The sequence below is a fragment of the Dermochelys coriacea genome, chromosome 4, assembly GCF_009764565.3.
Source record: "Dermochelys coriacea isolate rDerCor1 chromosome 4, rDerCor1.pri.v4, whole genome shotgun sequence".
Classification (NCBI taxonomy): Eukaryota; Metazoa; Chordata; order Testudines; family Dermochelyidae; genus Dermochelys; species Dermochelys coriacea.
The window spans coordinates 20,917,130-20,941,718 of NC_050071.1; the positions used below are offsets into that span (position 1 = coordinate 20,917,130).

At 48.0% G+C, this 24,589-nt stretch overlaps 1 protein-coding gene and 1 long non-coding RNA gene across 2 annotated transcripts in view; one reads left to right on the plus strand and one right to left on the minus strand.

Moving 5' to 3' along the window:
• The first annotated feature begins 414 nt into the window (after positions 1–414).
• On the plus strand, positions 415–17,145 carry LOC119854877. Its single transcript, XR_005292671.2, has 3 exons — positions 415–492; positions 13,059–13,269; positions 15,689–17,145. It is a non-coding gene; the product is annotated as an uncharacterized LOC119854877 (long non-coding RNA).
• Positions 17,146–17,627: 482 nt separating this feature from the next.
• The window catches only part of PPM1K (protein phosphatase, Mg2+/Mn2+ dependent 1K), a 30,487-nt gene continuing 23,525 nt past the window's right edge, over positions 17,628–24,589 (minus strand). Inside the window, exon 7 of the mRNA XM_038398882.2 lies at positions 17,628–24,294. Within this exon, the coding sequence (XP_038254810.1) occupies positions 24,163–24,294 (132 nt within the window). The 3' untranslated portion in view covers positions 17,628–24,162. The remainder of the gene's footprint in view (positions 24,295–24,589) is intronic.

The following is a 24,589-nucleotide window of genomic DNA, read 5'->3' on the forward strand; positions in this document are numbered from 1 at the left end:
TGAGAGAAAAGAAAACCATTTGACCATCTTACAAACAGAGCTTCAGGCTGCAGCCCCTGCTGAGGTAGGAGTGCATAAAAGGCTTGCATCTATAATAGTTCCTTCGCTCCTGGAGTACGGCCACCCAGACACTACAGTGCTTGTATTTAGATCCAAGCTCCAGGTCTGCAGCCTCCCGGCCCTCCTCCATCACTGTGGCCATCTGTGATTGGGTCTATCAGGCATCCTCTGCCCCTTGCTGGAGGTATTGGCACCCTGGCGCCACTTGCGCAAAGAAAATCCACTCAGACTGGCTTACTAACAAGACAGTCCTCCAGAGGCCTAGATGGGCCAGGAAAAATACTGACCAATCAAGAGTGAGCAGGCCAGTTAAGAAGGCTTGCCTACTGCTTCTCAGGACAATGCAGAGTGAGACTGGGATCGAGGAGGAGTTGCATTGTGATAACCCAGAACCCCAGGGCCAGGTCAGGGCCTTGCCCTCAAATGTTACAGGTAGGTGTTTGCCTTGGAGTTATGTGTGTTTTTTTAAGTTTCCGACTGCCAAAGACTGAGTTTGTTACTGAGCTGGATGTAGACCAGGGGTAGGCAAACTTTTTGGCCTGAGGGCCACGTCGGGGTGCAAAACTGTATGGAGGGCTGGGTAGGGAAGGCTGTGTCTCCCCAAACAGCCTGGCCCCTGCCCCCTATCAGCCCCTTCCTATCAGCCCACTTCCTGCCTGTCCCCCTCAGAACCCCCCCCATCCAGCCCTTCCTGCTCCTTATCCCCTGACTGCCCCGCATAGAACCTCTGCCCCGTACAACTGTTTACTGACTGCCCCCCCCAGACCCCCTGCCCCTTATCCAACCCCCAGCCCCCTTACCATGCCACTCAGAGCAGCCTGTCTGGCTGCCCGGCCAGAGCCAGACACGCTGCCCTGCATGAGCACGCAGCCCTGCCGCCCAGAACGCTGCCTGTGTGGTGGTGTGGCGGTGGGGGAGGGGGAACAGCAGGGATGGGGCTGGCGGCTAACCTCCCAGGCCAGGAGCTCAGGAGCTGGATGGTCCTGTGGGCCGGATGTGGCCCCCGGGCTGTAGTTTGCACACCTCTGGTATAGACTCATGCCAAGCTTATGGACACAACCTGTGGATTGAGGCAGGGAGCTCCTGCAGTACCACATTTGGCTCCTGCAGTACCACATTTGGCTCCTGCAGTACCACATTTGGCCCTGCAGGAGGTGCTAAAGAGTAGCCCCATCTGTCACACTATCTGATACCATGGGAGGGCGTAGCCCCTCTGAATGCCTGCCTGGCATGCACAGAACGAGTCACTAGGATAAACCACAGGGACTAATGCAACACCTGCTGCCAGTTATAAAGGCACCAGCTCCCATAGCAGATTCCCATGTGCTGTTGCAATACACAGCCTAACAATGGGCAATTGTTAAACACAGCTCCCTACTCAGGCTGCCTGTTCACTGACATTCCCCCAAAACATTCTGTGTTGATGCAGCTGACTCTAGCAGTGTTTCTAATGCTCCTCCCTTTTACTTCCTCTCTCCAGTTCAGAGACGCAACCAGATACAGCACTACTGCTTATTCCTGGCTCCCTGCCCACCTAATCACCAATTCTAAATCCCTGTCTGTGCTTTCCCGGCTGAACAAGCCTCCAAATCCTGCCTAATTCCACTCCTGCCTCTCTCGGTGGCTGCCTCTGAGCTGCCCTGACAGACCCTGTGGCCATTCAAAGACTGCTTGGAGATCTTCTAACCTCCACCTCCATCCCCAGGGCTTATGCCTCATGGTGCCCATTCCCACTGACCCTTCCCTATGCAGCTCTGAACATGAGAGTTTATCGATTTCATAAAGGCACATGCCTTTCCTTCAGCCTTTGCATGCTCTGTGGATGCCTGGTCATGGCCATCCCCTTTGAAAAACTGTAGCCCTACTTGAGACTGAGTTGAGCACAACAGCTGAAAGATGAACTTGGTTGAAACCCAGATGGAGGGAGAACAAAGATGACTGTGCGCCATTACACCATCTGGATTCTGGAGTCACTTGGGGAACAGAGGCCAGGGGCTGCTCTAACTTACACTGTGCCGCAAAGGCTCCCCAGGAGCTATCCAGCAGCACAGCATAGCTGGAATTTGGTATGCTCCAGCCACACCTCTTCCCTTCCCTAAACTGCCCAAGCCACTCTGGGAGGGGTGTGTGTGTGTGTGTGTGTGTGTGTGAGAGAGAAGGACCAGTCTAGAAGGAATACTGGGGTAAGACCGTATACTGGCTTTGCAGCTCTTGTATGCCCACAGGGCCGCAGTGCACACCAGAATGCGTCCCTGTATGTGTACACCTCCTGCAGGCACCCCTGGCTCTTCTTAGAGTGCTTGCTCATATCGATTCCAATTAGGTGTGTGCACACCATGTGCACGATCGTTGGAAGATTTTTACCCCAGCAACACTAGGTGGTTCTGCTGAGGCGCCCCCTGGAGTGGCGTCTTCATGGCACCGGATATATGCCCCAGCCGACCGAGCGCCCCCTCAGTTCCTTCTTACTGCCCGTGACGGTCGTTGGAACTGTGGAGCGCAGCATAGCTGATCTCCACTCTCCCTAGCTTTCTCTCTTAGTAGTTGTTTATAGCTAGTGTAGTTAGATTAGTGTACTTAGTAGGGTGGAGCAGGGTCTTCTCCCCTCTCCCCCGTCCCAGTACCAGGGCCCATGCCGGGGTCTCTGGGCTTCAAACCCTGCTCGGCTTGCCTGAAGCCGATGCCAACGGGAGACCCCCACGACTCTTGCCTAAGGTGTCTGGGGGAATCCCACCAAGCAGACAAGTGCCGCATTTGCAAAGCCTTTTCAAGCCGAGGACCAAAAAGGAGCGGGACTTTAGACTCAAGCAGCTCCTTATGGAGGCGGCACTGAGCCTGGTCCCTTCCTCTGTGCACTGGGACTCGGCGCCGCCCTCGGTGCAGAGAGCCCCTGTGGCACGAATTGGTCCGGCACCACGTTCAGACTCTGCTAAAGACTCGTGGTGTCAGGCCCTCCTGGCACCTCCACCACCGCGGCACCGGTCCCTGTCTCCGGGCCAGAAGAAGAAGCAGCCCAAGCAGGTGCCAACTGCTTCTTCTTTGTTGGTTCGACAGACACCGACACTTCCCCCACCGCAGCCAGAGCCGCGTCCATTGCTGGAGTGCACAGGACAAATAACGGCTCCTCCACCGTCAACTCTGGCGCCGCAAGGGCTGTCGAGTCCAGTGCATGTTAGCTCCCCGGTGCACACCGCGGTCGAGCTAAGGCTGCCCTCCAGGCCGGAGACCTTCTCTACAACTCCCCTGCAGCCAGTGGCACCTCCAGTGCAGGTAGCGCCGTCAAAGGAAAAACCATCCCCAATATGACTGCTGTCGTCAAGTGAAGCAGGGCAGCACCGTTCTCGGTCCCGATCTTGTTCCCGGCACCTTTCACAGCATCGCTCGCAGTCCCGGCACCACTCCTGTTCTCGGCAACAGTCATACTCGCGACGCTGCTCCGCCTCACGAAGATCCAAATCAAACCAAGGACTCTCGGCTCTGCTCCCAGTACTGATCAGAGTGGCACTCAACCAGGAGCCGATCCCGGTGCCAGTCTTGTTGAAGGTCACCGTTGAGATCCAGATCAGGCTCCTGGTACCGATACGACCGCAGGCACCAATCAACATCTCGGTACCGTTCTACATCTCGCCATTGGTCCCCAGCACCATGGCACCGTACAGCACCAGGGGACTCTGCGCCGACACGTTTGGCACCACCTTGGCCGTCTTGCTCCGGCTCCATGTCTTCCATTCCTGTCATCACGCTCACAAGGTGGCCACCACGCCCAGGACCAGAGTGAGGACAGTGGCTGGACGAAGGCCAGAACCTGGGCCGAGGACCTCCACAGTGGTCTTTTTGGACCCCCTGGGCATACCATCAGGCCCAAGGGGCTCCTTCGGGGGCTTCCCGTTCTGCTCCTTCGGAGCCCCGAGTACCAGAGGCCACTGTGTCTTGTGCCCCCGCCACCAGAGGGGACTGCCGAAGTGCCAACACAGGTCCACTCCCCTAGTGTGGTGGACCTTGGGCAACAAGTTCCTCCACATGAGAACCTCACGCAGGATCCCTTAGTTCCAGGGGTATCTTCCTCGTCCACACCTGATGAAGCAGTGGCTGGGACTACGGTTTCGGGCCCCCCTCCTATGGACCTCCATGCCCACCAGGAGCTGCTCGGCAAGGTGGCGCGCAATATGAACCTCCAGGTAGAGGAGGTGATAAAAGTAGTGGACCCCATGGCCGACATTCTGTCCGCGGAGGCACCTTTAAGGGTGGCCCTCCCAGTCATATGGACTATACAGGCCAATACCAACACAATCTGGCAGTCGCCAGCCTCTATTCCACCTAGGGCCAAGGGGGTGGAAAGGAAGTACTTTGTCCCCTCAAAGGAGTATGAGTATCTCTACACGCACCCCCAACCATGTTCCTTGTCGTGGCTTCGGTCAACAAGAAGGAACAGCATGGTCAGCAGGCCCCGGCGCCCAAATCAAAGGATGGTAGATGCCTAGACTTGTTTGGGCACAAGGTGTACTCGGCCAGAGGCTTGCAGCTCAGGGTGGCCAACCAGCAGGCACTCCCTGAGTAGATACGGTTATAATTTATGGCATTCTATGGAGAAGTTCAAAGAGTTGGTTCCACAGGAGTCCAGAGAGGAATTTGGGGCTCTAGTGGAGGAGGGCAAGAAGGTGGCCAGAACCTCCCTGCAAGCCTCTCTCTAGATGTAGTGGACTTGACGGCCAGGACCCTGGCCTCAGGCATAGTCGTGCGCCGCATCTCGTGGCTGCAGGTCTCTGGCTTACCACCAGAGTTTCAGCAGACCCTCCAGGACTTACCCTTTGATGGCCAGGGCCTATTCTCAGACAAAACAGACTCAAGGCTGCAGAGTCTGAAGGACTCGAACTATTATGTGCTCTCTGGGAATGCATACCCAAGTAACACAGAGAAGGCCCTTCAGACCGCAGCCTCAGAGGTCCTACTCTCCCCCTCAGCCAAGACAGGACTTCTTTAGAAGACGCAGCCGAGGTAGTAGAAGAAGACAAACTGGCCACCACGCCAGCCAAGGCCAGGGCCCTCCCAAGCCATCAGCTGGGCCTAAGCAGAACTTTTGAAGGTGTGCCCGGGGACGGAGCACCAGTCTCCATTCAGGATCCTTCCCCGCCTTTCCAAGATCATCTCTCTCATTTCCTCCATGCCTGGTCTCACATAACATCAGACCATTTGGGTCCTTCGCACAGTGGAAAGGAGTTACTCCCTTCAATTTGCTTTCTCTCCCCCCTTCCCCATCCCCCCCGTCCCTCTTCAGGGACCTTTCTCACTAGCACCTCCTTCTACAGGAGGCCCAATCACTCCTCGCTGTGGGAGCGATAGAGGAGGTTCCAAGAGAGTCAAGGGGCAAGGGTTTTTACTCCCGCTACTTCCTAATCCCCAAGGCCCAGGGCGGGCTTCGGCCCATCCTGGACCTATGTGGACTCAACAAATTCATGGTAAAGTTGAAGTTCCACATGGTATCTCTAGGGACCATTATTCCTTCCTTAAATCCTGGAGACCTGTACGCCACCCTTGACATGAAGGACGAGTACTTCCACATTGCGATCTACCCAGTGCACAGCCACTTCCTTCGCTTTGTGGTCAATCAACAGCACTTTCAATTCACCATCCTTACTTTTGGCCTATCTACAGCCCCCAGGGTGTTTACCAAGTGCATGGCTGTTGTGGCTGCCTCCCTTCGACAATGGATACAAGTGTTCCCATACCTCGACGACTGGCTTATTCGGGGCTGCTCCAGGGATAAGGTGTAGTCTCATGTCCAGCTCAACATGAACATGTTCAATCGACTGGGCCTCCTGCTCAGTGTCACGAAATCTACTCTGGTACCAACCCACAGGATAGAATTCATAGGAGCAGCCTTAGACTCAGGCCTAGCTCGAGCACTTCTGCCGGAAGCACTCTTCCAATCCCTGGTGAACATCGTCCACAGCCTGCAAAACTTCCCAACCTCGACCGTGAAAACATGCCTCTGCCTCCTGCACATATGTGACCATGCATGCCAGGCTGTGGCCACGTCCACTCCAAGCCTGGCTATCAACCGTATACCGCCCAGGTCAGGACAGCCTGAGCACGGTGGTTACTGTCCTGCCAGGGATATTTGCCTTTCTAGACTGGGGCTGGACCCCAAATCAGTGTGCGAAGGGTTGCCATTTCACGCTCCACAGCCCTCCGTGTCTCTAGTCATGGATGTGTCATCCCTGGGATGGGGAGCCCACCTCGGGGTCCTCCGTACACAGGGGCTATGGTCGGCAGGAGAGTTATCCCTGCACATCAACGTACGGGAACACAGAGCTGTGCACCTGGCGTCAGGCATTCCGAGAACACATTCAAGGCTGTCGTGTTGCAGTCCTCACAGACAACACAACGGCCATGTTTTACATCAACAAGAAAGGGGGAGCCCGCTTGTCTGTCCCTGTCCCCCCCTCCCCCGTCAGGAGGCCACTCGTTTGTGGGAATTATGTATAGCCCACTCGATCCATCTGGTGGCGTCGTTTCTCCCAGGAGTCCAGAACACCTTAGTGGACCACCTCAGCAGTTCATTTCAGACTCACGAGTGGTCGGTTCACCCGGCCGTCATCCACTCTGTCTTTTTGAAGTGGGGCTTTCCCCTGATAGACCTATTCGCCTCTCGCAAGAATCGGAAATGCCAAGTGTTCTCCTCTCTACAAGGACGCTCTCAGGCTTCCCTGTCAGAAGCCTTCCTCATACAGTGGAAGGATCACCTGTGCTACACCTTCCTTCCATTCCCACTAGTCCACAGGGTCCTGCTCAAGCTGCGCAGGGACAGAGCCCGTCTGATTTTTGGTCTCCCCGGCATGGCCCAGGCAGCACTGGTATACCACTCTCCTAGAGCTGTCGGTGGACACTCCAGTTCCACTCCCACTGTGGCCAGAGCTGATCATTCAGGACCACGGACGACTCTGTCATCCCAACCTGCAATCTCTCCACATCACAGTGTGGATGCTGCATGGCTAACTCAATCTGAGCTGTGCTGCTCTCTCTCTTGGTACAGCAGGTCCTTTTTGGTAGCAGGAAGTCCTCTACCAGGTCCATGTACTTTAGCCAAGTGGAAGCATTTTTCCTGCTGGTGCACTCAGAGTCATACAGCCCCGCTACAGGTGTCAGTGCCTATCATCTTGGACTACTTCCTGTCCTTAAAACAGCAGGGTTTGGCAATATCATCCATCAGAATGCACCTGGCAGCTACTTTGGCTTTCCACCAGGGCAAAAATGGGCGTTCGGTCTTCTCCAATCCCATGATCAGCAGATTTCTCAAGGGGTTGGAGCACCTGTTCTCATGAATTCAACAATCGGTCCCTATGTGGGATCTTAACCTGGTCCTCCCCAAACTCATGGCTGCCCTGTTCGAGCTGATAGCCACCTGCTCTCTCCTGTACTTTTCCTGGAAGACAGCCTGCCTCATAGCTATCACTTCAGCCAGGCATGTGTCTGAGCTCAGGGCACTCACATCAGAACCTCCGTATACGGTGTTCCATAAGGACAAGGTACAGCTGCAACCCCCAGCCTTCCTCCCTAAGGTGGTGTCTGCCTTCCATCTCAAGCAGGACATTTTCCTCCCCGTCTTCTACCCGAAGCCACACGCCTCTAGACAGGGACAACAGCTGCACTCCCTAGACATTCGCAGGGCCCTCGCCTTCTACATGGAGTGAACGAAACCTTTCAGGAAAATATCGCAGCTGTTTGTTGCTGTGGCAGACCAGATGAAGGGCCTTCCGGTCTCCTCCCAGCGCATCTCGTCCTGGATCACATCATGCATCCGTGCGTGCTATGACTTGGCTGGTGTCTCAATTACGCACCTTATCACCCACTCCATGCGGGCTCAGGCTTCATCTTCTGTTTTCCTGGCACGTGTACCCATACAGGAGATACGTAGGGCAGTAACTTGGTCATCGGTGCATACCTTCACCGCCCACTATGCGATAGTTCAGGGGTGATGCTGCATTTGGTTCAGCGGTCCTTCACTCGCAACATCTCATTCCAACCCCACCACCTAGGTAAGGCTTGGAGTCGCCTAATTGGAATCGATATGAGCAAGCACTCAAAGGAAAGATGGTTACTCACCTTTGTAACTGTTGTTGTTCGAGATGTGTTGCTCATATCCATTCCAAACCTACCCTCCTTCCCCCTCTGTCGGAGTAGCTGGCAAGAAGGAACTGAGGGGGCACTGGGTCGGCTGGGGCATATATCTGGCACCATGAAGGTGCCACTCCAGGGGGCGCCTCAGCCAACCCACCGAGTGTTGCTGGGGTAAAAATCTTCTGAAAATCATGCATGCGGTGCGTGCGCATGCACGCGCGCACACACACACACACACACACACACACACACACACACACACACACACACACACACACACACACACACCCTAATTGGAATGGATATGAGCAACACATCTCGAAGAACAACAGTTAAAGGTGAGTAACCATCTTTTACCTATAGCCATTCTGAAAATCCAGCTCAAAATATATTTCAAAAGCCTTGTTTTTTTAAAATGTAAAATCACCCTGGGGTTTTTAAAACTCACTTTAGAGTCAAGGGTCAAACAGCTTAGCTGCAGACTAGTAAATACATCAGTGGCAAACTCCTCCTCAAAATAAAAACACACACTTCCTTGTGGATGTGCTGCTTTATGCACAGGTTCCAGAGAAGACTCAGAGTAGCTGCCACAAACACCTTGGAGAAGGCAAGGGGGTAGGGCTCGCAGCAAGTCTTTTTTGATTGGAAAGGAGCAGCCTCACCCCAAGTGGTGTTGACATTCAGATAATAATAGAGTCCCTGTGCCAAATCAGCTGTTGGCCTGTGTTAGTCTGGCACCCTTCTGGCTGTGCTGTGGAGGTGTCCGATAAAGAGGCAATTATGAAAAACAAACCGCTTAGGCTGATTTCCCCATAACATTTTTGGATGGGGAAAAAATAAGAACAGTGAGCTCCAAAATTCAACACAGCTCCTATGTCAACATCTGAGCCCACACAAGCAAACGAGCTGCTTCGCTAGAGGTCTGGGACCAGGCTTGGAATGTAACAATGCATTATTGCAAGTGCACCAGTTTTACCTCTGGTTTCAGAGTAGCAGCCGTGTTAGTCTGTATTCGCAAAAAGAAAAGGAGTACTTGTGGCACCTTAGAGACTAACAAATTTATTAGAGCATAAGCTTTCGTGAACTACAGCTCACTTCATCGGATGCATTTTACTTCTGTTTTTTCCATAGCCTGCTCCATCCCAGAAGGAGACTCCTGCAGTTTTTCTCCCAGATCAATGGCTAGATTTTTAGAAAGAGCTCAGCTTCCATTTAGCAAGCAGAATAAGTGGCCAACTCTTCAGCAAATTTCACCCTTGCATGTTGGGTGCACATTGGGTACTAATCACGCTTGAAAATTTTGAACCCTACATATGACAAGCTACATGTTAGCAGACTGCAAGTAAGTCTATACGAGCTGCAGTACAGACAGACCCTTAGTCTTTATCTCAGGAGCAGACAAATAATTAATCTCTTTGGGGCTTTTTAATTTCATTTTTCCATTTAGTATTATGATGATGATTGATTATTTGTATTCATTCAGTCCATTATTCAAGCTAAACAGATTTTCTGAATTTCCCGAGAGCGTCTTGGTAGCTGCTTTATGAGAGTGCCAGAAAACATTGTCCCTTACAAAGGTGGTCAATGTTTGGCTTTGAGTGTTCACAAGGGTGAAAATTGCAGGGTTTTTATAGGATTAAAATATTTTGCATTATATGCAAATTATTACTAACAAAGGGATGATGCATTATCCAATGTCCTTGCAGACTGCCAAGTCATTCTGGGTGCTAGTGAGTCACTGGAGCAAAAATCAGCTAGTCCCCACTTAGACCCTACACTGTGTAGGAAACATGTCTGTACTGCCACCACAGGGTGTGACTGCAGCTCGTATAGACATACCTGAGCTAGTCTGTTAGCTTGGGTCCCAGAGCAGTAAAGCTGCAGCCGTACAGACAGCAGCATGGCTCTATAAGCCCACCCAGAACCCTGGGTAATTACTTGGGTGACTAGCCTGCACTGAAGCCCTTTTTTGTGGCTTCACTACTCTGGTACCCGAGCTAACTTAAAGCTAGCTGGTGTGTATCTACATAGCTGTAGTCACCCCTTGTAGTTGCAGTATAGACAAACCCTTGGGATTTACCTCAGGAGCAGACAAATGACTGAACTGTGTGGGGTTGGTTTTTTTTTTTTTTTTTTTTTGTTTAAATTTCATTTTTCTGTTTAGCCTTGATGTTGATGATTTGTATTACTGTAGCACCTAGAAACCCCAACCGAGATCTGGGACCCATTGTGCCAGGCACTGTACAAACAGAGTATGAGACAGTTCCTGACCTAGAGAGCTTCCAATTTAAAGAGACAAGACAAAGAGTGGGAAGAAGGAAGTATTATTTACAGATGTGAATCCAAAGCACTGAGGCCCAGATCTTCAAAGGTATTTAGGCTTCTAACTTCCATTGAGATTGTTTGAGGAGCTGGGCCAGAGAGATGCAGTGATTTGCCCAGGGTCACACAGAATCTGTGGCGGAGGGAGGACCTGAAGCCAAATCTCCTGAGTCACTGTCCAGTGCCTTAGTTTTTACACAGTGTCCCAGATTTTCCTTTGACTCTCAGACTTGAGTTTGGGTTGCTGGGCTAAAGATAGCTGTTCAGGCTCGATCAGGGCTCTGATTACCTCCTACCATGACAGATTTCAGAGCCCAGGCTCTAGCCTGAGCCTGAACTTGTATAGTGCTATTTGTAGCCCAGCAGCCTGAGCCCCACAAACCAAGTCAATTGTTCTGGGCTCTGAGACTTGGTGCCCCAAGTTTTCTTTGTAATATAGACATACCCTAGGCCACAGAAATGTCCTTCACCCCAACTTGTCTTTCACCAACACCTAATTCGGGGAATTAAAAATACCAAGTGAACAGGAAAGTAGCAAAGATTTGGCTAACTGGTGTTTTTGGATACAATTGGAAAACGTCTGGTTTTTATATATACTCCTCTTCCTCTCCGCATCACTGGGCCCAATCCCGCTCTCCATGAAGTCAAGAGAGACGGGGGTTGGCCTTTATTTTGCACACTTGGTGACATTGGCAGGCAGCCCCATCAGACAACATGGGGATTTATCTGGTTTTCAACCAGTAAATTTTAGGACTCTAGAGTTGTTGTTGTTAACTGCTCATGTTGAAAACTACATGGAATGTTAAAGCAAAATGTCTGCTTTGAGCCAGGCTAATGCTCTTGGCATGAGAACTAATTTACAAACTGAGGAGCTTTGGAGTAATGCTCCTTATCTGATAAGCCGTTTGCCTTTTAATTTAGCAGAAAGAAACTCTGGCCCCTGTTGAAAAGATTAGAAGACTTGATGCTTAACTACATTGTGTAACAAAGGCAGGAGGGAGAACATCCTCCCTTTTGCAAAGCTTCAGAGAAGTAGGCAAACAACCCCAAACAAAACCCCCATCGTCCAGAGAATCCCTCTCCCCAGAGGTGGAGGCAAGTGGAAACACACAAAGTGCTGCTGGCCCACTAGACCAAGTTTTCGAGACCAAGAGCCAGTCTGGTCCTGCATTCCAGGTGGCAGCACTGCAGAAAGTGGTAGGAGCACTGTGGAATCATGAAGGCTGCTGGTCAGATGAAGGGCCATGCTCAGGTAGAAGCCATGTCCAGCTTCCTCAGCCAGCAATAGTTACTCTGAAGCAGGGCCTCTGAAAGAAGGTGGGAGAAAAGGGATTCCTGAGAGCACCTTTCCCTTCTGTGGTAAAGAGAGAATGAAACAGATGGGAGAAATAGCTTGACAAAATTAAATCGTATAAAGAGGGAGGGGCAGGGAAGGACCTAGAAATCTGCATCCACTCCAAGTAAAACTGAGGGAATGAGAGAGCTCCCCCAATCAGAAAGGCAAATAGCGGCTGCTTTGCAAGAAATAAAGGCCTCACAAGCCATTCTGACTGCAGAAACATGATTGCTACATTAAAAGCCAAATGACTTACCCAGTGCAAGCCCCATGGCATTATAGTGCAGATGCATGGAGTGTAAGTCTGGCAGAATTTTGGCCCAAAGCATATAGTAGTCGGAAGGAGGAGGACTAATAACCCTAAGTTTTAAAGCAAACCCTGTTCAAGGTGTGCAGTCTGGGCTGACCACAGCCTGGTGGGACAGTGCTGGTGGTGAGGCTCACAGGCTTGGGAGCAAAGCAGCCCAGAGAAGAGTAAGGACGTGACTCAGCACTGGCTGGTCTGACAGAACATAACACAAAAGCCATGTAATCATTGCCATGCATAGGAGACACAATAATATGGGAAAGTGAGAGGAGGAGAAAAGCAGGGCTAGTGAAGGACCCCAGCAGCTCGACTCCTACCAGGAGAACTTTCACTTAACAAGACAGACTAAGGACTTTTCAACCTGTCACACATATTTACAGGAAAAGCATTCTACTGGAAGAGGAGATTCCACTTTAACCAGTATCCCCAGCAGTGACACTCTGATAATATTGTTGTCTACGTGATCATAGAATGAGAGACTGCTCTGTTCTCTGGGGAAGGCTGCCGAAAGGTTGAGTAGCCCAGACAGGGAGAGATACTGACATGTGTTGGCATAAATGTGAGAAGAGGGGCTTGTTCCATGTGGGACATCTGTCATGGGGATGTCCTTTTACACAATCCTTTTGGAAGAGGATACAGTTCCATATAAGGAACACAACTTCACTGCAGTCAACACTAGAGCCAAGTGGCGTGCTTTTATTTTTTTTATTTTGTTTTTATTTTTTTAATTTTTGCTTGACTTCTGTCCTAAGATTCTTTTCATGAACTTTTACCCCAATTCACGCAATCGTCCAAGCCAGGCAGGGAAACACTTGGCTGGTGTTGGAACACTGCCACTCTCCTTCCCTTCAGAAAGTACAAAGAAACCAGAAGGTCAGAGGGACGCTTATTAAAGGACAAATACTCTCATTACAGAGGAGCCTGGCAGCATTTCCTGGCTACTGTGAAAGTGCAGAAGGCAAAACCAGCAAAGGCGAGTCTGATAAGTTATTCTGCTTGACATCTGGGCTAAAGACTTCACCATATAAGTAACCTAATTGATAAGAGATGAGGCAATGTAATCCTACCAGCATATGGTGCAATGAAGAAGGGCAAGATGGCTCTTGAGCCATGTAGCTGATTGAAGGTAAGATACAAATAATAAGTCTAACTTGAATTTTTGCTTAAGACAAAAGGGCAGATCCTGAGCAGCTGTAAAGTGTCATTGCTTAAAGTCTAGGGATCTATGACAATTTACACCATCTGAGGATCTGCCCTGGAGTTTTTTCTTTCATAGAATCATAGAATATCAGGGTTGGAAGGGACCCCAGAAGGTCATCTAGTCCAACCCCCTGCTCAAAGCAGGACCAAGTCCCAGTTAAATCATCCTAGCCAGGGCTTTGTCAAGCCTGACCTTAAAAACCTCTAAGGAAGGAGATTCTACCACCTCCCTAAGTAACGCATTCCAGTGTTTCACCACCCTCTTAGTGAAAAAGTTTTTCCTAATATCCAATCTAAACCTCCCCCATTGCAACTTGAGACCATTACTCCTCGTTCTGTCATCTGCTACCATTGAGAACAGTCTAGAGCCATCCTCTTTGAAACCCCCTTTCAGGTAGTTGAAAGCAGCTATCAAATCCCCCCTCATTCTTCTCTTCTGCAGACTAAACAATCCCAGCTCCCTCAGCCTCTCCTCATAAGTCATGTGCTCTAGACCCCTAATCATTTTTGTTGCCCTTCGCTGTACTCTTTCCAATTTATCCACATCCTTCTTGTAGTGTGGGGCCCAAAACTGGACACAGTACTCCAGATGAGGCCTCACCAGTGTCGAATAGAGGGGAACGATCACGTCCCTCGATCTGCTCGCTATGCCCCTACTTATACATCCCAAAATGCCATTGGCCTTCTTGGCAACAAGGGCACACTGCTGACTCATATCCAGCTTCTCGTCCACTGTCACCCCTAGGTCCTTTTCCGCAGAACTGCTGCCGAGCCATTCGGTCCCTAGTCTGTAGCGGTGCATTGGATTCTTCCATCCTAAGTGCAGGACCCTGCACTTATCCTTATTGAACCTCATTAGATTTCTTTTGGCCCAATCTTCCAATTTGACTAGGTCCTTCTGTATCCTATCCCTCCCCTCCAGCGTATCTACCACTCCTCCCAGTTTAGTATCATCCGCAAATTTGCTGAGAGTGCAATCCACACCATCCTCCAGATCATTTATGAAGATATTGAACAAAACGGGCCCCAGGACCGACCCCTGGGGCACTCCACTTGACACCGGCTGCCAACTAGACATGGAGCCATTGATCACTACCCGTTGAGCCCGACAATCTAGCCAGCTTTCTACCCACCTTATAGTGCATTCATCCAGCCCATACTTCCTTAACTTGCTGACAAGAATGCTGTGGGAGACCGTGTCAAAAGCTTTGCTAAAGTCAAGAAACAATACATCCACTGCTTTCCCTTCATCCACAGAACCAGTAATCTCATCATAAAAGGCGATTAGATTAGTCAGGCATGACCTTCCCTTGGTGAATCCATGCTGACTGTTCCTGATCACTTTCCTCTCCTCTAAGTGCTTCAGGATTGATTCTTTGAGGACCTGCTCCATGATTTTTCCAGGGACTGAGGTGAGGCTGACCGGCCTGTAGTTCCCAGGATCCTCCTTCTTCCCTTTTTTAAAGATGGGCACTACATTAGCCTTTTTCCAGTCATCCGGGACTTCCCCCGTTCGCCACGAGTTTTCAAAGATAATGGCCAAGGGCTCTGCAATCACAGCCGCCAATTCCCTCAGCACTCTCGGATGCAATTCGTCCGGCCCCATGGACTTGTGCACGTCCAGCTTTTCTAAATAGTCCCTAACCACCTCTATCTCTACAGAGGGCTGGCCATCTCTTCCCCATTTTGTGATGCCCAGCACAGCAGTCTGGGAGCTGACCTTGTTAGTGAAAACAGAGGCAAAAAAGCATTGAGTACATTAGCTTTTTCCACATCCTCTGTCACTAGCTTGCCTCCCTCATTCAGTAAGGGGCCCACACTTTCCTTGGCTTTCTTCTTGTTGCCAACATACCTGAAGAAACCCTTCTTGTTACTCTTGACATCTCTTGCTAGCTGCAGCTCCAGGTGCGATTTGGCCCTCCTGATATCTTTCCTACATGCCCGAGCAATATTTTTATACTCTTCCCTGGTCATATGTCCAACCTTCCACTTCTTGTAAGCTTCTTTTTTATGTTTAAGATCCGCTAAGATTTCACCATTAAGCCAAGCTGGTCGCCTGCCATATTTACTATTCTTTCGACTCATCGGGATGGTTCGTTTTTCCTGCGGGGTGGGGGGGAAATAAGAGAGGAATTGGGGCTGGGGGGGTTAAGTACAGGTGTACATGTCTATAGAAACGGAAATCAGTTAAGAAGGGTAATGGTAGCAGATTTAACTGTGCACAGGAATTGTATTCCTGACCTGTTACTTTGCCTTAGGGAGAGTTGGTTGGAAGTCGTGAATCCAACCAGTCATTTGAAACCAAAATATTTCCCTTTCTACTTTGCTTTTTTCCATATCTTCAGAAGCGGAAGTCAGCTCTCGCGCTGAATGCCCAGGGTTCTTCTGGCTCAGGAAGAGAATTACTTCCAACTGTACGTACTCTTTCAGGAAGAGAGAAAGAAGCTTTTAAGTTTTTTCTAATTTTTTTTAATCTTGTGTATTGAAACAAAACAAAATACAAACAAGAGAAAATAGTAAAAGAAAAAAGCGATCGAGGAATCCAAATAGAACATCCAAGAACTAACTTAAGGTCCCAATCCTGCAGTGGACTGCTGCATCCACTGACTTCTGTGAGGGGCTCTGTGTGGGCCCAGAAGTTTGTCTAGTCACTGTCAATTGTATGATCAGAGCGTAAGTCAACCAAAGCCATTTATCAAACCTGGGGCAGGGCGGTAGGAATTCCTGCGTGCAAACGTAGCTCTGTCACTGAATCTGTGTGTGTCCTTGGGAAAGTCCTGTATCGTGGGTGTTTTCTTCAATCCAGTGCATACAATGGGGATAACAACTCATACTTATGTGACGGGGGGGCTGGTCCCAAGGGAGTTAGGCACTCCATAAGCAGTTAAGGCAGGAGCAGCAGGGGAGTTTTGTAAGGGAATTTAGACAGGAATTGCATGAGGCAGCTACATCTAGCAAACCTACGTTAACGCCAATAACTCCCTTCATGAAACAAAGCATGCAAGAATAAAAATAATGCAGGCAGAAGTCCAGCAGCAGCATGGAGGCTATTCAGTGTATTGCACTGAATGCAGCATGTACAATTACCTGCCTCATGGGCATATGTGTGCACTTGGTGCAAACACCTCTGGGCCCCTAGAGACACAGTACAGGCTCTGGAAGCCAGAGTGGCTGAACTGGAGGAGCTAAGGGGAGACAGAGACTGATACAGACAAGACCTTCACGGACACAGTAGTGTGGTCCCACATCCAGTTCTGACAGCCTCTGTGCTGTTAAGGAGGATGAAAGTCTCAGGGAAGGAGAACATCAGGCTGGAGCAAAGGAAAATAATCTTATAGTTGGGACCCTCCTTCCAGATGTCACAGTGAGGATACACCTCATGGGGAGGGACCCAAGTTACTAGGAAGAGCCAGGTAATAGTAATGGGGGATTTGATTATTAGAAATATAGAACTTCATGGTAAATTGCCTGCCAGATGCAAAGGTTGCAGATCTCCCAAGACTGTGTGCTAGATGGACCATTGGTCTGACCCAGTGTGGCCAATCTTATGAGCAGCTGAGCCTAATAAAGGCTTATGAGGGCTTAATCAGGAAGCCCCATACCAGAGGAAGCTCCTGAGGACAGAGACTCCTCAGGGGCACTAGTTAGGAAGCTACTCCCATTGGTGTTTACCTGGAGAGCAGAGGCTCATGGAGACAGAGGCGAAGACAGACTGACAATGTCCTGGGCAAACCTTAATGCAATAAAGTTTCATCTTAATTCCATAAATTAAACCTTACTGAGTTAGGGTTAATACCTTTGCAGATACACTGTATTAAAAATGCAATTATTTATGTGTGATTGTGGCATTTTATGTACTTTGGAAGATGCTAACATAATTCCTCCGGTTATCGACCCTTTTGAAGCCACCTCAAGAGGTGCGCTTATACTAATTCAAACTGGATTCTCCAGGGACCACCCAACAGCGAAAGGATTTGTGGGTAAATAGCCTGAGTTTAAACTGGCTCTGGGCCACCTTTCTGATCCAGCAAACAGACAGGACTTCTGGTCCAATCCTTACCTTCCAATCCTTACCTTCCACTCAAGAGCGCAACCTCAAATATAACAATGAGATGGCAAGCCAGACTGTTTCACACTGTACATACTATCAGGTATGACAAAAGTAAAACCCATGCTTTCTTGTCACCAACACAGCTGATGGAGAGAAGTCCAGGAAAGAGGAGGGAGAATAGTAAAAATGTGAATAATACCTCCATGATCACAAAATGTTGGGAGAAGAAAAAATAGAGAGCTCTTGACGCAAAAACTTTATTAAAAGATCCTTCAAGCATTCATATTTAGCCTGTTCACATTGTACAGCTGCTTCGTTAAAAATATGTTAAAAACCAGAACATTCATTTCAAATTAAGTAGTATATGGATTTGGATTAGACCAACTATGTACATTGAACCATGGTGAATCTAAGTAGTCCCAAGGCAAACTAGGTAACAAGTTAACACAATTGCACTTTTGCATTTATAGAGTTATGACATGAAAAGTTGCCAAGCACTCAAAACACAAGGTAAAGAGGAAACCTTGTAGCTGCCTCTGTGCTGACCCATAGCAGCAAGGAACACACCTGTACAGTGGATATACAGTACATTCAGCTAGTTGGATAAATGACCTACATATTTATCTAATGAATGGTGACAAACAGTTTGTCAAAGATGAAGAACTAAGCTTATTCCGTTTTATTGATGTAAATTGTTTGCTAGTTCTGTATTAACTGGAAAAGTCAAAAGCCTTTAATTTTAGCATTTCCATCTACCAAAAGACAGAGGGTGGAATCCTGATCCTACTGAAGTGAGTGGGAGTTTTCCCATTGACTTCAGTAGGGCTAGGATTTCACCCAGACTTCATTTTCCCCAAACACATAATAAGCAGCAACCTCAGTGCTTTGTTTTCCCCATCACCATTACTTTGACCACAACTTTTACTCCATGATTAGTCACAGAATCATACATTTTAAGTCAGACGGGATAGTTACAATCAACTAGTCTGACTTGTATTTCACAGACCATGGAACTTCACCCAATTTCTTCATCAAGGTCTTAACTTCTGTATGAGCCAGAGCATTATCTTTTAGAAAGATCTCCAGACATGATTTAAACACTGGAAGTGAGGGAGAATTCACCACATCTCTATCTACGAACCAGCATTTCATTCTCCACTTAGTTGGAGGAGAAAGAACTGTAGCTGGGATTACTCTTGTGACTTCAGTACTCAGCTTCTCCAAAGATCTTGCCAAAGTCCTCCAGCAAAGAGAGAGGAGTGAGGCAAATGGAATCCTCCTAATCTTCGTAGTAAAAATAAATTGCTATGTGTATAATTTTTAAAATACTGAAACAGTCTTTCTGCATCCTAAGGGCTACATTGTTATACTCTTAGGCACAATGAGTAGCACCTTACTCCACTGAAGTTGCTTTCAGCCCTATTGAAGATGCATATGTGCATCAAAATTGGGCCCAGAAAACCAGTGAAGAGCAAAACAATCCTTTGCTTTGCAGTTCACCTGTAAGATACAGTTTAGTTTGCAATACAAAAGCAACATCCTGTCCATTGATATAATAGATGCATATGGGGTAAAAAACCAGAGATTCCATTTAATTCAGTTCACAAAACGTTCAGGTATATAGAATTAGTGCAGCACTAAAAGCCTCTTACAATAGGCAACTGCTGTCATAAAAGGCCACTGTAACTAGAGCAGCACCCATTTTCAGATCAATTTTGTTGCTACATTTTAAAAGATCCTTTCTGTTAGGCCACAGATTTTTGCTGGTCCCTTGGGGCTTAAGACCGGTTTCTCTTGTACATGTTAGGAGCTGCCAGAGACAGCAGGAGGCTGACAGACTAGAATTTATTGTTTTAAAATGATTCTTTGACGTAGAGAAACACTTGAGTCTGACTTGCATACCAGGCAGAGAGCTGGCTAAAAGCTAGCAGGAGACTGTTAATTTGATCCCTGTACACTATCAGAATGCACCTCTTCCTTCTCTCTGACAGGCTCTAAGCCACCAAATTCACCTTCAATGCCCAAACAATGATATTCAATTAATAAACATTTGCTGCGTTCAACTCATTAACTAGTTCTCAAAGTCCAAATTCTGAACGGTACATAAATAGCCACAACCCTGAAAGGCAAAGGAGTGGTTTTATTTTACTCTTTCCTCACTCAGTGTCTAACGCCAAAACGCAAACTCAAGACCCCAGCAACACCTGTAGTGCCTGACTCATTGGAGAAAAACAGGCCCTGTCACAAATGCCTTTAATTCCACTGACTGGACTGTGGCGGGGGAAAAGTGTGATTGTGGCTCTGAAGAGGGGCAAGTAACTATGATTGTGTAAGGAAGAAGAGCCCTGAGAAGCAGGATGTCTTCTACAAACAATGCAACATAATGTATTTTTCTAGCATGTGATCAATGAGGTACTGAGTACACTACCCACATTAGAACCACATGAAAGGCTACAATCCTATATGGAAATGCCACAGCTCTGGTCTTTACTATGGAGCTAGGCATTGCCATACCAGATCAGATCAATGGGACAGTCAGCCAGTATCTTGACTCCTATAGTAGCTGTACACTTCACGGGAAGAAGCAAAAAACTCCACAGTGGATAGTTATGGAGTAAGAAAAGCTTTTCCTAACTCCCCCTCCCCCCCGCCGCTCACTCACAGGAGGTGGTATATGCCCTAAATCCAGTAACCCCCATGGGCTCAATGATATCTAGTGACAAGGTGTTCCACAGATTGTACGTGGTGTTAAAAAGTATTTCCTTCTATCAGTTTTAAATGTGGTGCCTCTGAATGTCCCTTTGAGACATGGTGAGAAAGGTTAATGGGAGCCCCTCTACACCACACATTTTGTAGAGCTTTATCATGTCCCTTTCTTGGCTATCTCCTTCCTAACATGATAGGAAATTATTAATGAATTCTTTCTCTATGAGGACAGCCAGCCAATAGACTCAAAAATCTCCAATTTGCTATAAAACTAGGACAGTGATGCAGCAAAACCCTAAGGAACCTAAACTCACATTCCAGTTCAAATATTGTTATGGATCATACTTAATCCCCATCTTCAAGCCACTCTTTGAGTTACTCGGCCTATTAACTGGCACAAAGACGCTCTATGTACAGTATTATTCATTACCCACCAGCCACTCGATAGGGGGTGCAGCTCAGAAAGTAGCAAACACTACTCCAATTTGAGCACATTGAAAAAACTAACAAAAACCAGAACTAAATAAATTGGAACATGTGCTACTAAAAGCCTACGTCTCTGAGGTGCCTTCAGACTGGATACGTGGCTAATGGACTACATGAAAGGGAGGGATTAAGCACTGGAGTGAGGCAAAATGTTGATGGACCTTCTGCAAAACTGTTCCCATACAATTCTGCTAATGCACATCTATCATTTGTTGCCTACCGCCAGCTGCTCCACTCCCAGGCCTCACCTGAAAACAAACTGCTACTTGTACCAAGGCAAGGATGGTTTTGTCTTGTGGTCAAACATTCGTTAGGGATTAGGTGGAAATCATTGGATTTGTATCGTTACCAAGGCTACAGTTGTCACAGGAGAAAGACTCGTAGTACTGCACACTGCAGCACTTTGTTCTCTTCTCACCACTTTATTATTAGTGGCACGCATTCACAAAGCAGCCCTCAGAACATACACTATGAGTTGAAGCTATTGTAGTACCCATAGAAAGATGGGGCCTATCTGTGTTTTATGGATCTATGGTACGCATCAAACTACTTTAGCAGGAGTCCTGTGGTTAGTTTCTCTGTACATGCAATAGCCACTTTGAAAGTCTTGCTCTCAGGCCTACACGTTTAAAGTGATGAAATAAACCGCTGAGTCCCAGAAGTGCACAAAGAGACGCAGAGTGGAAAAATGGCCCCACTGAAGGCAATGACAAAACTCCCACTCACTTCAGCGGAGCCAGTTCATCCAAAATGCTCAAGGGAAGAAGTGTTTTGTGAACACCAAATACAGACCCAAACAAGTTTATTGGGGAACCAATTTGGTCCAGACTGAGAACCTGTTCTGACTCCCACTAATGACAACTCAGGGGAAGCAGGGCTAGGCCCAGGACTTCGGACACAAACCCTTAACCCAAAGCAAAAATATTACTCCAAATCCTCAGAAATGGGAGCTGGGGAAGGGAAGGATTATAATTGTAAAACACTAATATACACCCATTCCAGTGAGCTATGCAATAGCATTGGATATATATTTACAAATATTGTTTCACAAATTCTTTACTTATAAAAGCAATATAAATATTATTTACACCATATAATACACTGAGTAATGAGACAAGCAGGACACTTTCTGTATGCAGAGCACTTCAGTACAATATTAAGCACGGTTGCCTAAAGGATGCTCATGCATCTTTAAATATATGCAAAGAGAAACATCTGGAATGGCTGTACAAGGTGTGAGCCTGGGCACAGGAAGGGTTAAAGTAACAGAGGTTCAAGATTCACATTGTAATAAGTGTTTGACCAGGCAGCTCAGCAGAATTTTCCCTCCTGTGATTTATTTCATTTTAAAATCTTTCTTGCCAGAAGCAGGTCCAATGTGAAAAATATGATGGCAAAACTAATGAGAACTCGACTCCAATTTCTCTCTTTCTGATTTTACCTACACTGGTGTCTAACGAGTGTAACTCTGTTGATGTCAGGAGAGTTGTGCAGCTAATTTACAATGGAATAAGTGAGAACAGAATTGGGTGCTCTCAGACAGATCTTTAGCTGGCCTGAACAGGGGATGTTCACAGAAGTCAACAGAATCTGGCCCTTTGTGCCTAATTTGACACCGACTCCCATATTCCCCTTTCCACATTAAAAAAAATGGAAGAGGAAAAAAGAAAGAGATGCTGTCAACTTGAAAAAAATAAATCATATTTCTGTCTGAAAATCTGGCAGCTACTGTTGTTACAAGCAATGCCCAAAGCTACAAAAAGTTAGTTAAAAACAAAAAAAGTATATTTCTTCGTGTGGTGGGGTATCTATCCCACACCGGCATGAAAGGGGTTAACTCCAGGAGGGAGCAGTGGAGGGGAGTCCTCCGAGGACTGCAACCAATCTGAGGGGTTGCAGGGAGCAACCAATCCGGGCTCAGCAGGGCTCATGTAAAAGAAGCTGCGGGGCCCAGATTTGGGCAATCATGGCCTGGAGCTCCAGGGGTAAGGACTGGGTTCCTAATAGCTAAAAGAGGCATTAGCACTATTGACAGGGCAACTGCTGACAGGGACCGGAGTGAGGGAGCTCCTAGCTGGCTGTTGGGACTGAGAAGCAGGGGCCCTGAAGTAAAGGTGAAGAAGGTGCTGGGGCTGCGGGGAAGTGGCTCAGGGAAATGTACTGAACAGTCAGAGGGGACGCAGCATGTGGCTGCCAACTACAGAGTCCCTGGGTTGGGACCTGGAGTAGTAGACGGGCCTGGGTCCCCCACATTTGCCACTGATGGAAATGGGGGGACAAATGGCCTGTGAGGTACTGGCTCCCAGAAGGGGGAAACACAGGCAGTGACATAGCTGGAGGGCCAATTCATGAAGAGGACATGGTAGTTCCTGGAGAGACCGCCAGCAGAAGCGGGACAGAGTGACGGGGTGCAAACCGCAGACAGGGGATGTCAACCTCGAGCTAATCCCCAGGGTGACCAGGAGGAGGCATCAGTTCAGTGGTGAGTGTTGTGCCCCATGACACTCCCCTTTTTCCAGTTTACTTTGTGCACTTGATGGCATCCTGTGCACGGTCAACTAGCACTTGGCTTTTCTGGAAAGCACAAAAGCCCTTACGCATTTTTTAAATGAATTAAAACATTCCTGTTGCACTGTTTCCAGGGACCTCTACTAGAAAATGGAATAGTTAGAAATTAAATAATTAAACAATGGAATTCAAGTTCACAGTGCCTCTTAATTTGAAAAATATGCAGCTTTTTACACCCCTGTAGACCAGCTTCATGTTCCTCTCAGTGAAATTGTGCCAGGGGTCTGCACAGAGGACTGCAATGTGGCCTCCAAATAACACATTGGTCAGACATGTAGCACAGCAGAGACCTCACAGACTCCAGGCCATTGTAGAGAATCCCCTTTGCCCCCAGTGGCAGGGTATCTGCCTTGGATGCCACGCATCTTTGGCTCCTGGCCTGCACACATACTTTGACTTGCAGAGTGTGGAGGTCAAGGTATTCTGCTTAGCAGCATTAATTTACACAGGAATTTTGAGCTAAATTTACACTATTGTGTCACAGGGACTTGCTGCATAGAATAGCCTCTTCCTGAATCCTCTCTAGCCATGCCACTATTTTTCACATGCTTCTCCTGAAGCACTGAGGGACTTCTTGGTGGCTGTGACACAGTGGAAGACAAAACAGGCACCTTTCGTCTCCTCGTGATTACGTTTGCTCCCCTCCCCTGGGTGTTGTGCACAGAGGGCAGCACAGGGCTCAGTCTATCCAACGTATCAATCTTTCACAGAGGACTAGATAAATCAGTCAGAACAAAACATGTATTGAATACTGCCCTGCACCTAGTCCATCTGCACAGGACTACCCATCATCTTCCGGGATTCAAAACAAAGTCAGTAAAATGAACACCTGCCTAAAATCTGAAATCAATTAAAATGGGACATGTACGTGATGAGGGTTTGTTACCCAGAAAGCAGTAAGCTTACTATTTTCTACAATATTGGGAGAAAAATAAATGGGCAAGATGTGTTCTCCTGTAGCATGCGGCATACAGGTTATTGCACAGAAAATCTGATTCCAGCAGGTCCTCACGCCCACCTTCCGCTTGAGGCAAAGCTGCGGCTGAATGAGAAGTTGACCTCAGAGTTTTTGTATTTTCCCCATGCGCCAAATGGTACTATGACAGCAGTGCTGTTGTCTTCAGTACCATACTGTATAGCCTGAGAAGAGAAATAAATCATTAGAAGAGATAAATACTATTATGATAAAGTACTATTTATCTGTGAGATTGAAATGTTTTACAAAGGAAGGCAAGTATCCAGCCCCACAAATCCAAGAGACTCTCTGTCTCCAGCACCCATCTCCTCCCAGCTCCTGGCGGATTCATTGAAGCAATTCTGCCAGGGGCTCTCATCCTCCAGGTGCGGTGATGCCCAGAACCCCAAGTGTCACTCCCAACCTATGTATCCTCTAATTTTTGACAGGCCGTGTGTGCAAAAAATATCTTCTGTGCAA